The sequence below is a fragment of the Capsicum annuum genome, chromosome 2 (assembly GCF_002878395.1).
Source record: "Capsicum annuum cultivar UCD-10X-F1 chromosome 2, UCD10Xv1.1, whole genome shotgun sequence".
Classification (NCBI taxonomy): Eukaryota; Viridiplantae; Streptophyta; class Magnoliopsida; order Solanales; family Solanaceae; genus Capsicum; species Capsicum annuum.
Genome location: NC_061112.1, coordinates 6,037,398 through 6,061,779, shown reverse-complemented (window position 1 = coordinate 6,061,779; position 24,382 = coordinate 6,037,398). Strand labels below are relative to the sequence as shown.

The 24,382-nt window shown below is 35.7% G+C and overlaps 2 protein-coding genes across 4 annotated transcripts; one reads left to right on the top strand and one right to left on the bottom strand.

Moving 5' to 3' along the window:
• Positions 1-885: 885 nt before the first annotated feature.
• On the top strand, positions 886-5,293 carry LOC107858477. 2 transcript variants are annotated; one of them, XM_016703141.2, is made up of 8 exons: positions 886-1,040; positions 1,660-1,833; positions 2,742-3,051; positions 4,135-4,302; positions 4,389-4,517; positions 4,602-4,683; positions 4,752-4,865; positions 4,990-5,293. In XM_016703141.2, the coding sequence occupies exons 1-8, from the start codon at positions 971-973 to the stop codon at positions 5,116-5,118; spliced, it is 1,176 nt and encodes a 391-aa protein (XP_016558627.1). In that variant the 5' UTR covers positions 886-970; the 3' UTR covers positions 5,119-5,293. The 2 variants fall into 2 exon arrangements, with proteins under 2 accessions (XP_016558627.1, XP_016558626.1); XM_016703140.2 differs by having other exon boundaries at positions 4,386-4,517.
• An 842-nt stretch (positions 5,294-6,135) lies between these two features.
• On the bottom strand, positions 6,136-11,385 carry LOC107858476 (eukaryotic translation initiation factor 6-2). Of its 2 annotated transcripts, none has more exons than XM_016703139.2 (8): positions 11,254-11,385; positions 10,320-10,370; positions 10,143-10,239; positions 9,561-9,646; positions 9,418-9,462; positions 7,543-7,673; positions 6,793-6,903; positions 6,136-6,603 (listed from the first exon to the last, which is right to left on the bottom strand). In XM_016703139.2, the coding sequence occupies exons 2-8, from the start codon at positions 10,327-10,329 to the stop codon at positions 6,346-6,348; spliced, it is 738 nt and encodes a 245-aa protein (XP_016558625.1). In that variant the 5' UTR covers positions 10,330-10,370; positions 11,254-11,385; the 3' UTR covers positions 6,136-6,345. The 2 variants fall into 2 exon arrangements, with proteins under 2 accessions (XP_016558625.1, XP_047260508.1); XM_047404552.1 differs by lacking the exon at positions 11,254-11,385 and adding an exon at positions 11,057-11,239.
• Between the last annotated feature and the right edge of the window lie 12,997 nt (positions 11,386-24,382).

The following is a 24,382-nucleotide window of genomic DNA, read 5'->3' as shown; positions in this document are numbered from 1 at the left end:
CCATTTTACCAAGACCAACAACAACCCACAAACAACAAATCAACCCAGAACACCAGCATAAAACACACACACCAAGAACATCAACATTAACCTACAAGAACAACAAATATCTCGTTGTACAATCACAAACAATAAAAAACTTCAAAAAAATACAACAAACACCAACAAATTAAATCAACAGTTGTTTTTAGATTTAATAGACGTCTCCAAAAAATTTTAAAATTTAACTCTTGCTATTTTTACAACAATGTTTGACTACAAGAATTACAACAACAACAAAAAATTATATTTCACTTCGAAAAGAGGAGAGAAAAAATGTCACAAATTAGGGTATTATTGAGTGCTCATTTCAAATTTAAGCAACAAAAATTGAATTGTTAACCCATATCAGAAGAGAAGTTAAAAATAAATATTGAATTATTAACCCATACTAGATGAGAAGTTAACTCAAGTTTCTCTTTTTCTTCATAACTAAAAGGCCCTAATTTTTTACCTGTGATAGTTGAAAAGGAACGATGAAGAACTCGAAGTTGTTATCGCCGAAGAATGTTATCACGTCGATTGGCGGTTGAAAGTTGAAAAGGAACTCGAAACTATTTGTCTCCAGAGCTTAAAGTCGTCGAGAATTGAAGGAAAAATTTTGCAGAACTGTTGGTTGGGAGAAGTTTGAGAGAGAAACTGTCGAGAGAGAAGAGAAGCGGTTGATTTAAAAAGGAAAGAGGTGTGGGTTGATTTATATTTTTAAAAAATTAAAAAGTTTTGAAAATATTAATTAAATATACAATTAACTTAATTAAATTTTTTAATTATGTTTTACCCTTTAATTTGGTGAATGTTACCAATTTTATCTAGTGTTTGTAATACTATTATTGAGAGTAGAGTAGAAAAAAATAATTAATTTCATGTTTAAGTGTACAATTTGTTCAATTAAGACAGGAAAAAGATATTTCGTCATCTTGGGTTGAGAAGAATGTCAAAACGCAAGCGTGGAGTGAGGATGAAGAGCATTAACAACCCCCTTGCCCTTCATAATCCTCCAGGTACTCAAATTCATCTTCCAAATTTTATATATAATTGTATGCTATATCCTTCATTCAGTTGCTCACAAGTTTTTAAATTGAATTTCCTTTTCACTTTATACGGCGAACAAAACTAGGGCTTTGCAAGTTGTGACATTGTAGTCGAATTTATGTGGACTTTGCTAACTGTATTTTGGTGTTATTTTTGGTTTTGATACCTTCTTGTACATAGTCAATAAACCTTACCTTTAAAAAAAAAAAAAAGGCAGCCGGTGCACTAAAGCTCTGATATACAGGGGTCCGAGGAAGGACTGGATTACAAGGGTCTATTGTACCCGGTTCTTACCTTGTGTTTCTGTGAGAGTCTGTTTTCACGGCTTGAACCTGTGGTCACATGACAGCAACTTCACTGGTTACTTAAATAAGCCTTTATCTTTTCAAAAAAAAAAAAAAGTATTATGGTGCTATGAAGATTCATAATTCATATCTAGGTGTTCCCCAGATCATTTTGGGCGTTTATGCTATGAACTTTTATTGAAGAATAAGCCGTCAAGTTTTGAGAGTGTCCTTTGTAGTATGTTTCATTTTTAGTATGAAATCACAAAGTTTATTGGGGACGTTATTTCTTGTTTTGTTGTAGAATCTTCTGGCCCTGAAATTGCCAAACATCAGCAAGACAACATACATATTCCTGCAGATCAAAACCTAAAAGGCATCAATGTACCTGAAAAGATGAGCAGCTTCAATCAAAACTGCTCATTGTCCAAAGATGTTCGTCGATGCCAAAAATCAGAGAGGGGACTACAAACTTCTGGTACTACTAATAACCTGCAATGTTAGATAATGTTTGATCAGCTTGCTGACTTGTGTATCTGTATCTCGAAAGATTATTGGAATAAACATTTATAAACTTAGCGTTGTCTATTTGATTTGATATAAAAGTAATTTTCTTCAAATTCAGATCGGCACTTACGTAAGACCTACATTTGATTTAAGTTTGGGACAAAATGAGTTTATCTAATGAGGGTTAAATCACAATCTCTGGTGTAAGATTCTATGTTGTTATGGGGTAAGGTACATTTCTAGTCCTTATAATTTTAATTTTGCACTTTACTTACGCCCCTGTGAATTCTTGACACATTCCTACCTTGTGTTGACTTCGCTTTTATAAAATGCTTTTTTTCACATAAGAACAAATCACCCGAGGGCTGAGATATAACAGATCAAAATAATGTAACCGCTTTATAAGATAACAAACCACTTCCAAGATTAGAAACTTTATTTCAACCTTGCAGCTTCTACACAGAGGGGATGTTCGTTTGTAGGGTTCAGTGATGTGACAGGCTTTACATCTTCAATTGGTGTCAGAACAATGATTAAGCTGCTGACCAATGATATTGTCTATTCTAACCTTGAAGGTCACATAGCTGTTTACTCAGTTATTCCATATTGGGATTTGTAAGACTTGGAAACAACATTGTGTTTTTAAATAGGAGTATCTGACCTTAAAAGAAAGAAGACAAGATTTAAGGATGTACAGGAGCTAATTACTTTTTTGTACTCAATCCCCTGGACGCATATTGAATGAAATCTAGCTTTGTCTGATCAGAGAGAAAGAGAGTGGGAGGGAACAATCTTGCTTCCCCCTCCCAGAACATGGAAATAAACATTATGCTAGTTATTTCAAAGTTGCAAAGCTGATTGCTCAATTTTCCATCTCAGCGACTGATCAGGAAAGGGTTAATACAGAATTCCCAAGTTGGTCACATTTCAGAACACGATCACGTCCACCAACGCAAAAAAATAAGATGACAGCTGATACAAGCCATTCTGAAGCTCTCCCACAGCAAGCTTCTTGTTGTTCGCAGTTAAAACCACAACCAGATTCGCGAAAAAGACGGAAAAGTAAGATAACAGCTGATACAACGGATTCTGAAGTTATCCCACAGCGTGCTTCTCGTTCTCATGGTCAATCAAGGAGGAACAACAGTCAAAAGGGGTTAGGCTCATCGAAATTTGAGCTTTACTTGGAGTAAGTTTTTATTGCTTTATCTTTTTCCTGTTAAATGTTGTAATCTAACGCTGTTTGATTGGGGTGAGGACCGGTTGGAGGAGGGTAAGTAAAATTAGAAGTTCAAAAAGTTATTTCTCTTGTTTGGTAAGGATGTAAAAGATAAAGAGAAGTAAATGATACCACTCACTTAATCAAAAAAACAAAGGAAGAGAGAAGTAAATGTAGAGAGGTTGGTGAAGGGAAGCCTTGGAGCAATGGTAACATTGTCTCCGTGTGACCTATAGGTCACGGCTTCGAGCCTTAGAATTATCCATTGATGCTTGCATCCTGTTAGGCGCCTACATGACACCCTCATGGTGTGGCCCTTCCCCGGATCCTATGTGAATGCAGGACAAAGTTGCTTGGACTCGGGTCCAGGTGTTTGATATAGGGGTGGATCTAGAGGGCAGATCCTTCATAATCCAATTTTTAAGATTCGGGGATACGGATGCAAGTATGGATACGGGTATGGGGATTCGGATAAAAATAATTCAAATATCAGAAAGTATAGTTATAAAACCTAAATCATGAGATATCATGTGGAAAACTTGAGGAGAAAATATTGATCAAGAGGAGAATCCTAGGAGATAAAAGGAAAAGGAGAGACAGAGAAATTTCTATATACAGGTATTCCATTTTCTTCAAAATACCCAAAATCGATCACTCCTTTTCATTGAATCTGTCCGGAATGTCTCTTTGATTTTGATCAAAGTACCCAAAATCGGTTGACTAGATCGGGTACAAATCCAACACCCACACCCATGTCGTGTCGACAAGGGAGCGGCACCGAAAGTGAAGAGTCCGAGCAACGTAGATGTTGGATGCTTCTCTTACTGGGTTACACGAAATGTAGAGAGGTCAGTGTCCCTCCAAGATTTGACAGAAAGGATGAATCATATTTACTTCCTTTCCATCTGTTTCAAATAGCCCGAGTTAAATGATGAATACGACCAATGAACTTTCTCTCCTTTACCATCTCCTCCTCTTTATAGAACCAAACAGAATGTTGGAACACCAAAATTTATCACTTCCTCTGAATACTCACTTTTGGGGTTTATATAGGAGCATATGGAAATGGCATCCAGAAGATAGGAGAAACGCATTTACATACCTTGACAGCTTGTGGTTCTCCTTGTACTCGGAACGTTCTCACAAAGCTAAGGTGTTGAACTGGATTACGAAAAAGAAGATATTCTCAAAGAAGTACATTTTTGTTCCAATTGTTCTCTGGTAAGTACTTCTTCTTATGTACTAGCTGATGTAGAATTCTACATTTTAGATGTTTTCTATAAACTTAGTTCCCACATTGCCAGGAGTCACTGGAGTCTCCTGATCTTTTGTAACCTTGGTGAAAGTTTACAATCTAAAGCAAGAAGTCCTTGTATGTTGTTACTTGATTCTTTGCACATGGCAAGCCCTGAGAGATTTGAACCTGGGATCAGAAAGTATTTCTTTTTCTCAGCCTCCTGTTCCATTCTGGGCTTACTTTGAAATGATAAGTCATTAAGATAGCAGTGTTCCTGTTGCAGATTTGTTATAGACCTATTCAAGGCAGAGCAGAGGCCAGAAACAAAGGACCAGATCATGAAAATCCCTCTAATGATTCCCAAGGTGATAATATGTTGTGTCATTATCTAATCTCAGTCTTTTGCAATGCATGCTAATATGAGAAGTTTCAGGTTCCGCAGCAGAGAAATGATGAAGACTGTGGCAATTTTGTTTTGTACTATATAAACCTCTTCTTAGAGAGTGCTCCAGAAGATTTTAGCATTTCGAAGGGCTACCCTTACTTTGTGAGTTCCTCTCTCTGATACTTGTGTGCCATCATCTTGAAAGTTCCATTCCTTATACATATCAAGAAATTGTTTAATCCTCGTTATAATGGGATGTTTTTCGTAATTTGGTGCTGTTTCACAGATGACAGAAGGCTGGTTTACTCTTGAACAGTTGGAATGCTTTTTCCAGGAACTGCAATCTACTGCTGGAAATACCCTTGACTCCAATGAATGCCTCCTAGATGATGGAGATGTAATGTGTATAGATTAGGTTAGCAGTGCAAGTGAAATAGCTGTAGCCAGGATTTTGTCCTAGAGGTGTCAGCCTAATTTCACATTTTTCACTTTTAAGTAGTTTAGATCTTGGACTACGGTGGTTATAAGGCTTATTCCATGTCTCAAATTGATATTTACTTTTTATTATTTTTAAGTGTTGTCCGCAAGTATACATGTTTTTTTTTTTAATACTACTAAAATTTTTTTGTAAGGAAGCAGTCGAATGATGCCCTTTTTCTGAAGATTTCTGGCACTGAATTAAATGGGGAAGTTCTTTTGCAACTGGAACTATGAAGTATTGATAGGTTTGCTGGTGGCCTGTGGTCTTCACTACAAGTTTAAGCTATCACAAGTATTTCTAGAGACGAGCTTCTGAACAAATTGTGTTCTCAAATGTTTCATGCCAAAGATGGACTCGGGCAGACACCAATTTAGATATCTATCAATTATAATGAAATCTCAAAGTACTAGTTCTAGATGAATAAATGAAAGTTGTTAGATTCTGAATTAGGTCGTATTTACATTATTTTTCTTTATTGGTTGCCAATCTCCTTTTATCCTAGCTTAGGACTACTATACAGGAAACTAGAATAATGACGTTTAGAGATCATTAGCTTTTCGTGTTAATTATGCTAAAATAATTATGCAAGGACTTTTCAACAAACACATTGAATTGCAATATCAAGACAACTACGCAATGAATATGAATAACAATGCATAAATTATAAATGTAGGCACCACCTAATTTGAAACACCGTCGTCCTTAAAAGACACTTCTACAAATGTTCAAAGCTAGTACACAGTATGATTTTATCCCACATCAGTAAAGGTGAGACGTAAATTCTTGTATTAATTCTCTATACGCGAATATATATATATATATATATATATATATATATATATATATATATGTATGTATATTCAATTTTTTATGCAAAAATTTAATTAATACAGAGAAAAGATAATATTATGCAAGAGTTTGGACTCGAAACAAGATATTGCATCAAAGATATTGCATCAATGAGGAAATATTATAAGGAGATCTAATTTTCTTAAGACCCAAATGTACTACATTATACACTTGAAATCAGAAAACCCAACTAAGATTAACCATAAATCTGTGCATTATCAAGTGAATTTTTAACATAGGAAACTCAAAATTAATAGCAGCAACTCAAACTTCCTCACAGAATTTTGTAGTACACGCAATTTAAATTATAACTCAAACGTAACTGTCGATCAATGATTTCCTCATCTCATCAACAATAGCAGTAGGTTGAGCCTCTCTCAGCTTGAAAACATTTTCAATAACAGTCAACTCTGTTGCAGTAGTGTCTGATCCAGTAAATGCTGTCCAGTCATTGACAGTCAATCCAGCAGCAATCACTTCACTACCGCGATTCACGGTTCCAGCAACCAGGGGAACTTGAAGAAGAGTTGAAAGCTCATCCAAGTCTTCAATGGATGTATGCGGATGTACCTGTACGAAGTCTTAGCAAAATGAGGCAACAAAACAACATATTTAACTATTAGTCCCCACAACTAAAACAAGCTGCAGTTATCACATGGTGAAAGCAACCAGTACCCAATGTTCACACCAAACTCTATGAATTTACCATAGGTAAGTGACAAACTGAGGTGAGAATGCGCATAATTGTTGTCTACTTACCAAGCCTCCCGTGTTTGAGATAGCACAATAGCTGCCAACAAGAATATTCCCTGCTATTGTTTGCCTGAAAACCTCCACACCAAGAACATCAGCAATCATCTCTTCAGTTTCCTGACAAAACAACGAATGATATTTATCTTAGGGGCCAACCTAGTTAATCAATGATAAGAAGAGTAACTCCAGCTAGCAAATAGAGCTCCATGATGATAATGTGGTGATTCTATACCCGTTGAGGTTTTAAAAAAAATAAGAATAGAAACACTTGACCTAGGAGTAAATAAACAACAAAAAAGGGGCAGCCTAGTGCACGAAAGCTCCCTCAATGCAAGGGGTCCGGGGAAGGGCCCGACCACAAGGATCTACTGTACGCAGCCTTACATTTCTGCTAGAGGCTGTTCCCAAGGCTTGAACCCGTGACCTGGTCATATGGCAGCAACTTTACAGAACAACTGCATTTAATAAAGACTATAATTTGTGAAGAATTTCTCCCATTACACATTCCTGAACAACTGGAATGACACAAATGCAGTGTCCTATGATAAGGATTGACTTGCGTTAACTCACGAGTTATTGAGTTCTCTATATAAGAGAAACTATACACAAGATGCCAATGCATATAGATGGCCATGTATATCCAAAAATACACAATAATTGACTTATACGTCATCATTAATAAACAGGAGGGGAATAAATGGCAGAGATCTACACAATTCCAATTTGTAGCGAAAAGTAGCCAAGCAGATTGATTACCTTGTCAAGATCCGTATGTGTCAGAGCAACATGGTCATTGCATGCTATGCAGTTTCCCAGGGCAGATAATCGCTCATCAATGCGCTGAACCACAACACTATCCGGCAGACTGTTCCTCAAGTGCTGAAGTTCTATCAGCAGAAACATAAATAAAAGGCAGAACCAAAGTCATAGATGTGAGCAGATAGAAGTCAATTCAGCTATAGTGGGGGCAGACCAAACTAAAATATTTCACGCAAAACTTCAGTCGCACCAAATGAGCATGGGATATGGAGGGATAACTAAGCACTAGTATGTTGGAAGTTTTTTGACAAAAATTACCATCTTCACTATTGTTGTTAAACAATAGGCTCATAATATTCAAATTTAAAGGAAACATAAAACCAGAAAATGGTACACAAGAATCACCCAATCAGGTCCACATTATCATTTTCAACCATACATCGTTGGAAATGTTCCACATACCACCTAAGTACAAAATACTAAAAAAAGAGTGTGTTAGTATCCTACTGTGCATTAGCCAGTTACTAAAATCTCATGTGTGTCTCATGCATCACAGGAACTGAGTGAGGGCAACGAGAAAAGGATTCCAGCATGAGCTAATGAATAACTGTAACATGTTCTCCTAGAAACTACAGCTAATGAATAACTGTAGCACGTTCTCCTAGAAACTACTCCCAAAATATGGATTCAAATAATGTTGTGAAAAGTAACTTATCAAGGCAGTTATTCTGATAGGAAAATTAGGGCAAATTTTATTTGTGCAAAGATTTGTTACAACTTACAAGTCAAAGTGAATAGTTAAATGGTGTCATTTACACAATGATAAGCTGCACATTGTTTAAACCGAACATAGTTAATATGATTTTTGCAGTTTGTCTCACGAACTCAAGCCTAAAGCAATAGTTAGCGGGATGCAAATGTTGTATACCAACTTCTCCTTAAAAATCTTTTCCCTTCCTAATCCCATGTAATTAAAAGGTTCAATGTCCATCTACAACATGTGATGTGAGATATATAATGTTTCTCAAAGGCTCTGTTTTAACAAAGTGATTGAAAATACATACATTTGCACCATGAAATATTAGTTTGCTTGGATAAATAGCTATAAATTGCAACTACAATTGTTACGATTTTTTTAACCATATTTAATGGATTCAGAACTTCCATCAGTTTAGGTGGTATCCAAATCCCCTTTTTTTCTTTTGAAGTTCCAAACCCTTATTTTGTTATAAAAACTATTACATATTGTCAAGTTTAACACAGGCATCAAAATTGTTATCAATTTCTCCAATTAGAAATCATCCAATCCAAACATGACCTAAGTTCACATGATAAACCCAACTGAAAGATAAACAAGTCAAGAAAGGCAGCACATAAATAAGGACATAAAAGATATAGCCAATAAATAGGTAGGATAGAAGTAGAACAGATGATTAAACCACCAAAAGAATCTCTAAGACCGAACATCATAACCAACAATGGTACAACACACCGGGAACCCAAGGATGTGGCCCGGAGGTCAAAGAAGTGGGTGCGAAACTTTGATACCAGGGTTCATATCTAAGCAGAGACAAAATATACTAGGTAATTTTTTTCCATATATTTAAGCCTTGGTACGCAAGAGTTACATGTAAACCTACGTTAGCCGGAAGAGGCAAGTACCCGATGGAATAGTTGAGGTGCGTATAAGATGACTGGGATAACATCTTTAATTAAAAAAGAACACAACACACAGACACATGGATTTATATATTGAATACTTGTCCAGTTACGAATCTCTACCTCAAATATTGTAAAGAAACTGAAATATACTGTTATCACATTATCGCAAATAAGAAGGGTTTTTCTAGAGCATGGAGAATATATTATTACCTTGATCTGTAGTGGTATGAGGCAAGAGAAGCCCATTTTTGTTTCCTGAACAAAATCAGAGAAGTAAAAATTAGTTGTTCAATAGAGATCACTGGCTAACTAGACGTTAAATTTCCAAGATAGCTAGAGTTGTAGTCAGGTACCAGCACAGAGTCTTCCAATTATCCTCGTTCCTCCAATGGAGGTTTTGATCACTGGGATAATGCCTGATAACTCAGCCTCAAATGTGCTGGAAAAAAAATACACATCACATCATTTTCAATGAGTTGAGAATCTGGAAAATAGACAATGGGGTACAACTTCTATTTTTGTGAAAAGACATTGGGTCAATTTTTAAAATTGCTAAATAGGGAACAAGGAAAAGACTAGGAAGGGGGAATCAGAAACTTATCTTTTTCCCACTTTCTTCATTGTTGTTTTCTACATTCCACGCTTAAGTACTTATTCGATCTATATGTCTGATTTCCTTGTTCTCATCTAGGAAATTGTGAACATTCAGCTCCAACGTTTCTTTTTTCAAATCTTATAGTTTCAAACTAAGTCTATCGTAAACAGCTTCTGTACCTCTGAGGTAAGGGTAAGGTCTGAATACACACAACCCTCACCAAACCCCATTTCTGTGGGACTCTACTAGGTATGTTGTTGTTTATGTAATTTCAAACTAAATAATTTTCTAATATTACCAAAAATGAAGCAACAGATGACTTGAAGATTAAAACATGAACCTGTAGAAGTTTTCAGAACCCCCAATAGCTACCAAGCAGTATGCATTGGTCAGCTTTGAAAAAACTCCAATTTCACATGAATTTTCAAATTGAAGCCCTGCAATTATGCAAAAAATCATTACAGAAACAAATTAACAAAGTTAATATATCCAGTGTGGCAACTGATAAGTTACTCACTAGTAGCCATCGCTAGTTGGAAAAAACAGGATTTCTAGGAGCTTGGAAGATCTGTCAATAGCCAAAAATGAGACACAAATATCAACAAAAGGGGGAAGATAACTACAGAGAATTCTCCAATAAATATGGTGCTTAATTAATACACTCTACCTCAATACAAAAATAGTAGGAATCAATTTTATCAATCCTCTATATCCTTTCCTCTAAATGCTAATTATGAAATGGTTAGATATCGAAAAATCATTTTAAATTTACATGCAAGAACCAAATAAAATCTGATCCGGTTTTTTGAAATCGGTAACATCTAAATAAAAATTTAATCTTTCAACTTAATCTTTTCTTTGAGTTTTTTTTTTTACCTTCATTCAAAAAATAATCAATAACACTAATAACCAGAGCTCTACCTTAGAATGGGTTAGATTTACTGTGTTAACACAATCATCTGACATTAAGTAAATAAAAATTTAATCTTTTCTTTGTTATTTTTTCTTTCTTTTCTTTGTTATTTTTTCCTTCATTCATAAAATAACCAATAACACTAATAATCAGACAACAAAATTATCTACTTAAGAAATGAAAAAAACTAGAAATTATGTGCCAGGAACTAAAATAATCATCTTTCAACTTCATCTTTACTTCTTTTTTAAAAAACAAAAAAAAATGGTTTTCATTCGAAAACCCACAAATACTAAAACACACAACAAAATCATCTAATTAATAGCCAGAAGTCTACGTGCCAAGAACTAAATATAAATTTCATCATTGAGCTTAATCTTCCATACAAAAATTAACCCGTAGTACCAATCACCAGACAACGAAATCATACAAAAATTAAGAGAGATTAGAGAATACAAATTAAACCCTAAAAATTATAATTAGGGTTTTGCAAAAAGGAAAATAAAAAATAATAAATAAAAATAAAGAGGAACTTTACAATTTGGATTTGGCGAAGAAAGATATTTTTCGGAACACGGCGGCTGAAGATGCTAGTGGGGAACGTTTGCAGCTGCTTTGCGATTTATTATTGGGGAGCAAGAAAGGAATAAGGGTGTGTTTGGTACGAAGGAAAATGTTTTCCATGGAAAATATTTTCCTAGAAAATGTTTTCCATGAAAAATATTTTTCTAAAATGTTTTCCTGAAAAATAAGTTGATTTCTTACTTGTTTTCTTATGTTTGATTGGTGGATGGAAAAAATATTTTTTGAAAAATATTTTCTAGTATTTAGTTGGTGAATGAAAAAATATTTTTCAAAAAATACATTTTAATATTTAGCTAAAATGTAAAATACATTTTAGAATTAAAAAAAAATTAAAAAAATTAAATTCTCTTTTGGGAAGGGAGTTGGCAAGCGGGTGGGTGAGGGTGTCAAAATAGGTAATAGGGGTGGGGTAAGAAAATGTTTTGAATCTTTTTGTTAAATTTTATTTTTTTTTAAATTGGTCGGGATAGTAGGAGATGGGGGTTAGGATAGGGGAGTGAAGCGGAAGAAAAAAATTGAAAACTTCCTAAAAATAAATTCAAAAAAATTTTTGAGGTGGAGGGGGGAGATGGGAGAGGGGGCTGGTAAGGGGGAGGGTAGAGGTGTGGGTAAGAGAAAAGTTTGAATTTTTAAGAAAATGTAGATATTATTTTTAGAAGGGGGTTGGTGGGGTTAGGGGATGAACTAAGAAAAATTTTGAAATAGTTTTTAAAATAATTTAACTTTGGGGTGGGGCTAGAGGTGGGGTGGGGTGAGGGTGGGATGGAGGTAGGGGTGGTGTCGGGATGATAGGGTATTGGGGGCGAAGGGCGGGGTAGATAATTTTAAGAATTGTATGAACATTTCAACTTTAAAGTGAGGTTGAAAGAGAGTTTTGGAAAATGTTTTCCTTACTTTTTGAAGGGAAGTCATTTTCCTTCGATTTAAGGAAAATAAGTTGGTTTGGAAATCATTTTCTAAAACATATAAGTCAACCAAACATAAGAAAACTGGAAAATATTTTCCTTCATACCAAATACACCCTAAATAGACACGCTTTCTCAAGTTGGGCTGAAAATAAATAGCATTTGCATCTAGTCCAAATACTAAAATGATTTGGGCTCGGGTCTCCATTCGGTGAAAAACTTACCCACACTTGGGGATCGTTTGGCAAAAGGGATAAAATAATAGGGAAAAGGACACTCTATAGCTCTTTTTAAAATAAATAACTCAAGTTTGATATCTTTTCAAAAAGTGGTCAGTCGGGTATACTATTTTCGTTTTATAGTTATTTCTTAATTTAGATCATTATGGCTCACGTAGTCCAGATACAATCTATATACAACACCGATTCAATTTTCAACTTGGGTCATTCGACCCTTTTAAAAATATTTCAGTTTTTTTTTTTGCTATAATTTTTTTAACTGAAAAAATATTATATTTTATTTATTCTTTAGAAATAATAATTAGATATAATTATATTAAAATGATATAATTATTATATAGAATATATATCTATATAAGATATATGTATAGAGACTGTATAGTTCTGTCAAATATGTTTATGTATAAAATATATAGAAAGTGTATAAAAATTATATAATTATTGTATAAAATATGTAAAAAAAAATGTACAATTTTTATATAAATTGTATATCAAAACTATATAATTTTTGTATAAAATATTTATATGTATCAGATATGTTTAGAAATTGTATAGAAAATGTGTAGAAACGGTATAGAACAAGCCAACAAATTGAAATGGCTAGAAAATAAAATTTAAATTTCATGGTCATTTTCATGGAAATAGTTTAATTTGAAGTATTGTTTCTGTCCTTTCCCCAAAATAATAATTCCGAGATAAAGTTTGAGATTAATCTTATCTTATATTTAATATAAGGTATTATTTAATCTCGTAACTATTTTATTCCATCATTTATATTAAAATAGCGGGATTACTATCCCATGAAGAGGGATGGATAAAATAATTCCATGGGATATCCCACCTCTCCTTACTTATCCCATGGAGTATAACAAACAACCCCTTAGCGGGCGTTTGGTTGGGAAACAAGTTATGCTGGGATTAATTATGCTGAGATTAGTTTTACTGGAATTAGTTGTACTGAGATTAGTTATCTTGATATTACCTTTTAGTGGTTGTTTGATTTGTGGTACTAATAATAATATGTATTGCATTCTTTTTAAAAATAGATAGTCTGTTTACAAAAATACCCTTCACCTTATAGCTTAATTATTTTCCTTAATATTAAATCATACAAAAGAAATTAAAAAGCTACTATTTTTTTTAACTTATTAGATTCTTTTTTTTAAAAATACATGTTAAGAAATTTATGTTAATATTTCTTAAATGTTCATGAAGTTTTAATATCTTATGTTAAATTACTTATTTTGTCCTAAATTTTATAAATATTGATAATCTCATTTTTGTTAAAAAAAAATTCATCATAAAAAAATGTGAAAAAGAACTACTCTCACTTTTCATTATTTAGTATCATTACTTGGGGAGTCAAAGTATATTTGTTCAAAAAATTAAATTTTCAAATATTTTTAGCTAAATATAAAAAATATTTTTTATTTATTTAATAATTAAGAATGTATTAAGTTAGAAAGAGAATGTCAAGATAATTTAATTATTTGTCCATGATAAATTTGTTAGGAAAAATAAAAATTTGAAATAAGATTAATAAATATATCTACAAAATAGAAAGACAATAAACCCTTAGACCAATTTTGAATTTGATTGTATAAATATGAGTAGTTTTTATGGTGTTACTATTATTTTTCCATGGCTCATCATTTTTGTAACATCTAGTAAGCTCATATAATTGTTCAAATTTAGCAAATGGATAAAAATTTATAGAGCAAATGGAGGGTAATTATGTCTTTTCATGGATTTATCCCAAGGATAAATTAAGGTGGGATTGTTATACCACCAAACGTATGGGATAACTTATCCCGGTACTATTTATTAGTACCGAGATAAGTTATCCCGAATTAGCCAAACAAACTATAACGCCCCAAATCTGGTACCCGAAACGTTACACGGTGCTTGTGACCCCGAAGAACCACAAGCTAACCCATGACTGATATCTGTACCTGTATACTGCATGAAATACTTTATAATACGAAAACATGAACTAAAATGCCATAAGGTTCAAAACTGAGACATAGTATTTGTTAAAAATGTAACATATGAGAGGGGTATGAAATACCCAAAACAATTGAAATAAGCTATCTAAACATACTGTAGTCTTGAAAGCCTCTAAAACGTGACTGTCTGAATAAGGAGTTGATGGGACATGTTGTAACACCCAGAAATTTTATCCCAAGATGTCACACGATGCTTAGGGCTACACGTAACCCCAAGCTAACCCTCGGAGTCAGACACTACCTCAAGGAATTCAATTCAACAATAGTCATGCACAAAAAAAAGATATACCACATCGGGTTCAAGAAAAATACTGGAGAATACTATACTATACAACCAAAATATATTGAATGTCTGTACATACCAATCCTCTAGTCTGACAAAGGCCATCAAAATCAAGGAGTCATTGGGACAAACTCCCAACTGACTCAAACAGTACTAAAAGCCATAACAACAGAACGATATTACCAAAAATATAGACACGGTCCTCGAACCATGAGGACTCACCACTGAGGGAATGTAATTGAGGCACTTGAATATCGCTAACGCGGCTGCGGCTGAGTACCTGCACCTACATTACGAGAAAATGTAGCCCATAGAAAAATATGTGGGTCAGCACTTTGGAATGTACTGAGTATGTGGGGGTGCATGCAACAATGCAAATATCATCATCAATTTCATAAAAATATGCATATGTACAATGATGGCTTACTTGGCTTGAGTTAGATTGAAACATACTTTTCATGATCTCATAGTAAATAAATCATATGATAAAAACCTCATAAATCATCATAAATAACTCAACTCTTCAACTCAAGACTCAGAGTGACTCGATAATTTAAGAAACTCAACTTTTATGAACATGGGAGGTTCTTATAACCGACATAAACCATGTGAGCTACATGGAGTCCAATGTTTTGGCCTCCTAAGGAGAGAACCCCACATTGGCGGGAGCGTCGTACTCTTGCCAGGGAGTACAACCTAAATTTAGTGATCACAATCTCATACTCGACCTCTGGCCCACAATTATCAATATCAATCCTATGATGGCACGTAGTTTCAGGAGAAATACCACATTTCCCTCTCGGTGCTAAATACTACTCCCAGACACAAACTCAGAACGCGTTAGTAAATCCACCACAAACATCACAAGGGTCTATCATGAAGACCAAATCAACTCTCTTTCTCATTTATCAAATCATAATCAATTTATGGATTCCTAACTCGACTCAAATCAAATCAATCTTTCTCAATATCAAAATGTATCAATTCATTAAATCATAGCAACATCAATAACTTTAAGGAAATATCAAGACTCATTGTAACAACTCAATCTCATGAATCAATATACTCAATAATCCAGTTTGTCATAAGGAAGCTTAAAGATTAACACATATCTTGAAAGCACTTGAAATATCAACTCATGGTAGAAATATGAAATTCACAATATTAAATATCAAATCATAACTAGGGAATAGAAAAATAATCATATATAACGAAGCTGGAACAATTTATATTCTCATAATCTCATGATGAAGTAATTTGGATATAAATCCACTTGTAAAATCATAATAATCCATGATAGAAATCAAAGATTTAGGCATAAGAATGAAAGAATTGCTCTTGTTCAAAACCCCACATACCTTAATCTTTGAAATTAGATGAATTTTAGTACTTGAGACTCTATCCGCACTTGTAATAAATAATTCTTGAAGCCCACACTATGAGGAACTTGATTCTTGAAGAAATCTTGAAGATTTATGGATGATTTTTGAAAGATTAATGTCCTTAAATAAAAACTCTAGATATATTTCTTAGGAGAATTGGAAGAGAGAATGAAGAAATTAGGGTTTAGATGGGAATTCTCACATATATAGGGGCCTCCAAAAGATGGTAAAAGACCAAAATGCCCTTGCAAAAATGTCCTTTAATTGTTGAAAAAAATAGTTGATAACATTCATGAAAAGTCATCAGACTTGCGACAAGTCGTCATGAAATGTCATCACAAAAGGGTGGATTTAATGATTTTCTGCTTAAGGTTGACGACATTGGTGATAAGTCATACACTTCTGATAAATTATCACAAAATATCATCACTGGGGGTGAAAATCTGCCTAAGGCTGATGACATTGGTGATAAGTCGTCACACTTGTGACATCTTATCACAAAATGTCGTCACTCAGTTTTTCAGCCTGACATACTGGAGTAAAATGGGCATAACTCTTGGCTCCGATACCGAATTTGGATGAAACTGGTATTGTTGAAAAGATAATTCAATTATCTATCTTTTGGTAGGTCATGAACTCAATAATTCATAGTATAACGAGATATATGCTCATTGAAGTTAAATATGGCAATATCCTTCCCAAGAATTCAATCGGTAAGGAATGTTTTGATTCACCTAATCACTAGGACATCTTTGAAGCCTTAATACACATCATATTTGATCAGAAAACAACCAAAGAACTATAATTTACTTCTCATGAGCTTGAGTCATGGTTGCACTATTGGTTAGAGTCTCGGGGTATTACACATAGCCCCAACTAACTCCAATTAATAAACTAATTACTGAGATAATAAAATGATGATCATGTCCTCGAAAGATGAGGACTCACTTCTAAATATGACAGCTGAGACTGGAATCTACTGATGCTCTGGAGCTCGTGTCTCTGAACCTATGGTATAAGACACCATAGCGCAAATGCGTCAGTACTTTGAATGTAATGGTATGCATGTGAGGTAGGATAAATGCATGGGGTTCATATGCATGAACAATAACAATAGCAGACTGACTATCATGGGTGTGAGAATACATGCATGAGACATAATAACTGACAGTAATACCGTGATAACATGATTACTGAATCTGAATACTGAAATATGACATACTGATAACTGATATAACTGATAACATGAGTGATTGTATCTGACAGTCCTGAATCTAATGAAACTAGCTGAGTCCCGTACTGTATCTGAGTTGACTGTATCTGATAGTCCTAAAATCTAAAGAACTATCTGAGTTCTATTACTAAGACTGATTGACTGTGTTTGACAGTCCTGATATTGTAACATGAAACTGTGGAAGTAGTTATCTAATCGACATGCCCCAATATACCACTATAGCTGAGTTGGGGTTTAATCTGTAACCCCAATTGGAAGGGTGTAAATACCGCGCCACTGGTAAGGACAAGTTGTGGGTGACACTCATATGATAGTGTCCCCAAAAGAGAATGGTGGGGCCCTTATTTGATAGTGCTTATCTACCTCATCAACCCTTATCGAACAGTGTTGATATCTCAACTTATGTTGGCTACATAGTTCTAGAATGCAAGGATTACTTCTAAGAATCACACCTTCATCTGATAGTATATGTTCCCATCCTTGGATTCACTTGGTGCTAATTCCTACTCCCATCTGAATAGAATCTGAACATGATTTACTGAACTAAACATGGGCTGAGTTACTGAATTTTGTTGACTGATGGAATACTACTGATATCTGACAACTGTCTGAGTTCATGAGATTGTGGAGATTTCCTGAGTCATAAGACTGTCTGAAGTCTAAGGATTCATAGCTTGACTGAGAGTATCGTAAAAATATGACATGGCTCTAGGCACATAGCTAATGTTTCGGGTACGAGTACCCCCAGGACTCGATGAAAGAAAACTGACCAAGCATAACTTACTTGAACATATAACTAACATCATAGTCCATAATACATTTATAGAAGCATTTCATCAAAACATGTGATAGGCATAACTTGTACATACATGGGGATTTCATGGTATTATGCTAGTTAGCACTTTTCCTTCACCTGGGCATTTAATCAAACATATTATAGGCATGGTACATATAGACATCATTGTACAATAATTAAACATCATGGTTCAATTCTAATTTCATCATTCAAGGATTTAGTCATAGGTTTGCATGAATCTATATCTATAATAATTTAACCCACATAGAATTTATCACCTAACATGGAGTAGAATTTAATTTCTCATTATCCATGTGAACATGAGCAGCCCAATTACAAAATTTATAAGAAAATCGATAAACTTGAATTTAGTAAAGGGATTCTTGAACTCCATGGACGAAAGGAGTCCATGAATGAACACTATGCATACCTTGGTTTGTAAATACACGAAGATTGATGGAGGAAATTTTTGATTCTAAATCTTCTATGAAAAGCTCTAGGTTGTTCTTGAGAGGTTTTTGAGAAAAGAGAGTGTATTTTGGGTGAAAAGTGGCTGAATCACGTGTTAAAGGGCTTAAATAGGGGTGGGAAATTGACTTTTTTAACCCTGGATGTATCTTGAAATTTTAGTAAAAATTTCCCGAATTAGACCCCTGGCGCAACGTGGCACTATCGCACCGTGTCACTGGAATTTGACAATTGGGAAACTGCGGAATAGCGCGATGCTGAGCCATCGCATTGCCCCTTCTTTTGCGACCTGGAACTTTGGCATGATGCGAAGGAAATCGCGTTGAGACACTGGCAAAAGATAATTGCCATTTTAACTTATGGCGTGGCGCGCCACTGACCAATATAGTGCTGTTTTACGACGGGAACATGAAATAGTCATAACTTCTTACCTAGTTATCAGATTTAGGCAAATTTTATATCGATGGAAATCTTATTGAATTTTCCACATGACAAAATGTGAAAATCTTAAAAATACAACATGTACAAAAGTGGATTCATATTTCAAAAAAACTCCTAACATTTTTTAGACGATTTCAAGCTAGAAAAAGGTACGGGGTCTTACAATATCTCCCACTTGAGAACATTCATCCTTGAATAAAACTGAGAGTGAAGGGAAGAACATAAACTAGCATACATACTAAACATCAATAACTGAAACATGATCTCATGATTGACATGACTGATAACTGAATATATAATACTGGACACGCATACCTGATGCATGCATAACTGATTCATGAATACATGACTGAGTGTTCTGAGGAACTAAGTTTCTCACAATAAGAATGCATGTCTAATGCATAATTATATAACTGAACTGATACATGAATGCATGATTGAATATGCAGTAGTACTTGATACCAAGTTTGTGATGAACACTGAGCATGAAACTGAGTAAGCTTAAGGAGGACTATTACCTTGAACTTGATCTGAGTTGGCGAAGAAAAGGTGAGGATACTTTGTACGCATGTCTGCTTCTGCTTCCCAAGTAACTCCCTCGATAGACTGATTTTGCCAAATAACTTTAACTAGAGGGACTTCTTTGTTCCTCAGTCTACGAGTTTGATAGTCTAGGATTTCGACTGGAATCTCCTCATAAGAGAGATTGTTCTGAACATCAATGTTCTGCATAGGCACTACAACTGCTGGGTCACCTATGCACTTCTTGAGAAAAGAGACATGAAAGACTGGATGAACTGAGGCTAGATCTAAAGGTAATTTGAGCTCATAAGCTACCTTGCTAAATCGATTGAGAATCTTGAAGGGACCGACATATCGGGGACTGAGTTTTCTTTTCTTGCTGAACCGCTTCACTCCCTTTATAGTAGAGATCTTTAGATAGACATAGTCACCAATCTCGAACTCGAGATCTTTTCTATGAACATCTGCATAAGACTTTTGTCGGCTCTGAGCAGCCCAGAGTCTTTCTCTAATCAACTGAATTTTTTCTAAGGCATCGAATACTAAGTCAGTCCCTATGATTGAGGCCTCACTAACTTTGAACCAACCGATTGGAGATCTACATCTCCTACCATAGAGAGCTTCGAATAGATCCATCCAAATACTGGAATGATAGCTGTTGTTGTATACAAACTCAATCAAAGGCAAGTGGTCATCCCAACTACCCTTAAAATCAATTGCACACACCCATAGCATATTTTCTAAAGTCTGAATGGTCCTTTCTGCTTGACCATCTGTCTGAGGATGAGAGGTTGTACTGAGATGAACTTGGGTACCAAGACCCTTTTAGAGCGCTTTCCAGAAGTGAGAGGTGAACTGGGTACCTCTGTCTGAGATAATAGATAACAAAATGCCGTGTAATCTGACCAACTCCCTAATGTTTAGTCTGGCGTAATCGTTGGCTGAATAAGAGGTATAAACTAGAAGAAAATGGGGTAATTTGGTCATCCTGTCTACAATGACCCAAATTGAATCATGCTAATGACGAGTTCGAGGTAAACTCGTCACGAAGTTCATGTTCACTTTGTCCCACTTCCAAGTAGGAATAATGAACTCCTGTATTGGACCACTAAGCTTCTGATGCTCTATCTAAACCTGCTGATATATAGAGCACTTAGCCACAAACTCTGCAACATCTCTCTTCATTCCAGTCCATCAATAGAATTCCCGCAAGTCGTGATACATCTTTGTGTCCCCTGGATAAATAGAGTAGCGCGCACCATGCGCTTCTGTAAGAATTTGCTGCCTTAGTCATCTATACCTGGAACACAGAGACGACTCTGACAACACAAAACACCATCTCCCCCTTGGAGAAAACCTTTACTTTCTAATCTTGAACTGACTCTTTCAACTTGATAAGGCTGTGATCTCTATCTTATTTTTCTTTCACCTCGGAAACTAAAGATGATTCTGAACTACTCTGAACCCATATATCACCCTCATCTGTATCGACTAAGCCAACGCCTAGTCTGGAAGATGATGTACTTCCTGAGCTAACTTCTTCTTACTGTCATCCACATGAGCAGCACTACCCATAGACAGTCTATTGAGAGAGTCGGCCACTACCTTGGCCTTGCCCAAATGATAGAAGACACTCATGTCATAATCTTTCAAGAGCTCTAACCACTTTCTCTGATAAATGTTGAGATTTTTCTGAGAAAAGACATACTGAAGACTCTTATAATCTGTGAATACATCTACATGAACTCCATAGAGATGATGCCTTCAAATCTTCAAGGCAAAGACTAAGTCTGCTAACTCAAGATCATGAGTAGGATAATTCTTCTCATGGGGTTTAAGCTGTCTGGAGGCGTAGGCTATGACCTTACCATGATGTATGAGAACACAACCTATACCCACTCTGGATGCATCACAATACACTACGAACCCATCTAGACCATCTGGAAGAGCTAAAATTAGAGCTGAGGTGAGTCGAGTCTTCAACTCCTGAAAACTCTTCTTGCAAGGATTTGACCACTGAATTTTGATTTTCTTCTGAGTCAATCTGGACATAAGGGATGCAATAGAAGACAATCCCTTAACAAACCATTTGTAATAGCCAACTAAACCCAAGAAACTCCTAATATCTGATGGAGAGACAGGTCTAGTCCAGTTTCTTACTACTTCGGTCTTTTGAGGATCTACTTTAATGCCATCACTCAAAATGATATGACCAAGGAATGCTACTGAACTTAGCCAAAATTCGCACTTACTAAATTTGGCGAATAGCTGATGATTTATGAGAGTCTGAAGTACCGTTCTAAGATGGTCTGCATGATCTCACGCACTGCGGGAATAGACCAGAATATCATCTATGAAGACTATGACGAACATGTCTAAGTACTATTTGAACACGCGGTTCATCAATTCCATGAAAGATGCTGGGGCATTGGTAAGACCAAATGACATGACTAGGAATTTGAAGTAACCATATCAAGTACAAAAAGCTATTTTCGAAATGTCACGTTCTCTGACTCTAAGCTGATGATAGCTGAATCTGAGGTCTATTTTGGAGAAATATATAGCACCCAGAAGTTGGTCAAATAAGTCATCGATTCTAGGAAGAGGATACTTGTTCTTGACCGTAACCTTATTAAGTTGACGGTAGTCTATACACATTTTGAGAGAATCGTCTTTCTTGCGTATGAATAATACTGGCGTGCCCCACGGGGAAATACTGGGCCTGATAAATCCCTTATCTAGGAGATCCTTCAACTATTCTTTCAATTCTCTGAGTTCTGATGGTGCCATTTTGTATAGCGAAATAGAGATAGGCTGAGTATCTAGAAGAAGATCAATGCCGAAGTTTATTTCTCTTTTGGGAGGAATTCCTGGAAGATCTTCGAGAAAGATATTTGAATATTCATTTACAACTGGAATGGATTCAAGACTGGGAGTTTCAAAATTGGAATCCTAACATGAATAAGACGATAGACATATCCCTTAGATATCATTTTTCATACCCGAAGGTAGGAAACAAGCTGACCCCTGAAAGTGGATACACTACCTTTTCACTTAAGGATGGGTTTATTTGGGAACTAAAATTGGACTATCCTATTTCTGCAGTCGACTGTGGCATAGCAGGAATGAAGCCAATCCATGCCAAGAATGATATCAAAATCAGCCATCTCTAATTCGACTAGATCTGCTGAAGTGACTTTCTGAAATATCATAATCGGGCATTTTCTGTATACCCGCCGGGCTATTATGGTTTTACCCACTGGGGTAGAGACTGAAATAGGCTCTGCTAGAATTTTGAGACTGACTTCGAAATTAACTGCTATATAGGGAGTAACAAAAGACAAAGAAGTACCTGGATCTAGCAAAGTGTAAACATACACATGAAAGACCTGTAACGTACTAGTAACCACATCAGGTTACTAGAGTCTGTTTGGGCGTTGCCTACTAGTAGCACTAGAGGTGGCACCCTGCTGATTTGGGCGACCAGATTGAGCTGAGGAGTGGAGATGATTCTAATAACCTGACTGAGGGCAGTCTCTGACTCTATGGCCTGGCTTGCCACAATTGAAATAGACATCGCTGCCAGCTCTGTACATACCCTTATGGTTCTTACCACAAGTCTGACAAAAGGGATTAGTTCGGGCACTGCTAACACTGCTCTGAGACTTAGAGCCTAGCGCTCTATCCTTGTTACCCTCTCTGAACTTAGGAACTGGAGCATTGGCTGACGAAAGAGCTGGAACTGATAACTTAGGACGAATCTGAGAGCGATTGCCTCCCTCTAACTTAGGCTGACTAAAATTAAAACTACCTGTCCTAACTCTCTTATTCTGCTTCTCCCTATGCTTAATTTTCTGATCCTCTATCTACTGAGCATGAGTCATGAGCCTAGATAAAGTTATGTCACTATTCAACATGATGGATCTGCACTCATTGACCATACTATCGTTCACCCAGAAACAAACTTACTCATCTTGGCCCTACTGTCTGCAACCATATGAGGGGCATATCTGGCTAATTGAGTAAACTTAAGAGAATACTCTTTCACCATCATATTTACCTGCCTAAGGTTGATGAATTCTAACACCTTAGTTTATCTAAGAGCTAGGGGAAAGAATCTATTAAGGAAAGCAGAAGCAAACTCTTCCCACTCAATAGGCCCTGTATCATCGGGCCTTTCTAACTTCTACTATTTAGACTAAGTGTGAGCAACATCCTACAACTGATATGCATCTAGCTCAGCACTCTCACTAGAAGTAACCCCCATTATGTCTATAGCCTTCTGTACCTGATCTAGGAATTTTTGAGGGTCCTCATCTAACTTAGTCCCGAGAAAGGATGGAGGATTCATTCGGGTGAAATCCCGAACCTGGTTGCAGCTGAATTGGCCACTGGATTGGCCGAAACGACAGTTGTTCGTTCATTCTGATTAGCAACTGAGTTAGCAAGAGTAGTTAATGCAGTTCGGAACTCTGCATGAGAAAAATGTTCGCCTAAAGATTCTTCGAGCTGAGGGGCTAGCTGATTCCCGTTTCTTCTTTGAAGAGGCATGTTCTGTAGAAGAAATGGAGAAATGGATTATACTGAGAGATTGACTTGAGATTATGCTCACTGGCACGACATAAATACTGAAAGAAGGGAAATTATTCCTAAAATATCTTATAGCCTCTTGTACATGTTGTACATAAATGTGCCGCGCAACATACTCATGTACAAAACTCTACTAGATACGACTATCAGACTTCCTAGGACTCTATTGAACCTAGCTTTGAGACCAAGTTTGTAACGCCCAAAATCTGGTATCCG

Excerpts from the sequence above, each read along its gene's own strand:
- LOC107858477 (XM_016703140.2), top strand. The coding sequence starts at position 971 with ATGTCAAAACGCAAGCGTGGAGTGAGGATGAAGAGCATTAACAACCCC. Across the intron at positions 1,834-2,741 it reads GAGGGGACTACAAACTTCTG|CGACTGATCAGGAAAGGGTT; the intron begins GTACTACTAATA and ends TTTCCATCTCAG. Across the intron at positions 4,866-4,989 it reads CGAAGGGCTACCCTTACTTT|ATGACAGAAGGCTGGTTTAC; the intron begins GTGAGTTCCTCT and ends GCTGTTTCACAG.
- LOC107858476 (XM_016703139.2), bottom strand. Across the intron at positions 9,463-9,560 it reads AATTGGAAGACTCTGTGCTG|GAAACAAAAATGGGCTTCTC; the intron begins GTACCTGACTAC and ends GATTTTGTTCAG. Across the intron at positions 7,674-9,417 it reads TCATACCACTACAGATCAAG|AACTTCAGCACTTGAGGAAC; the intron begins GTAATAATATAT and ends TTCTGCTGATAG.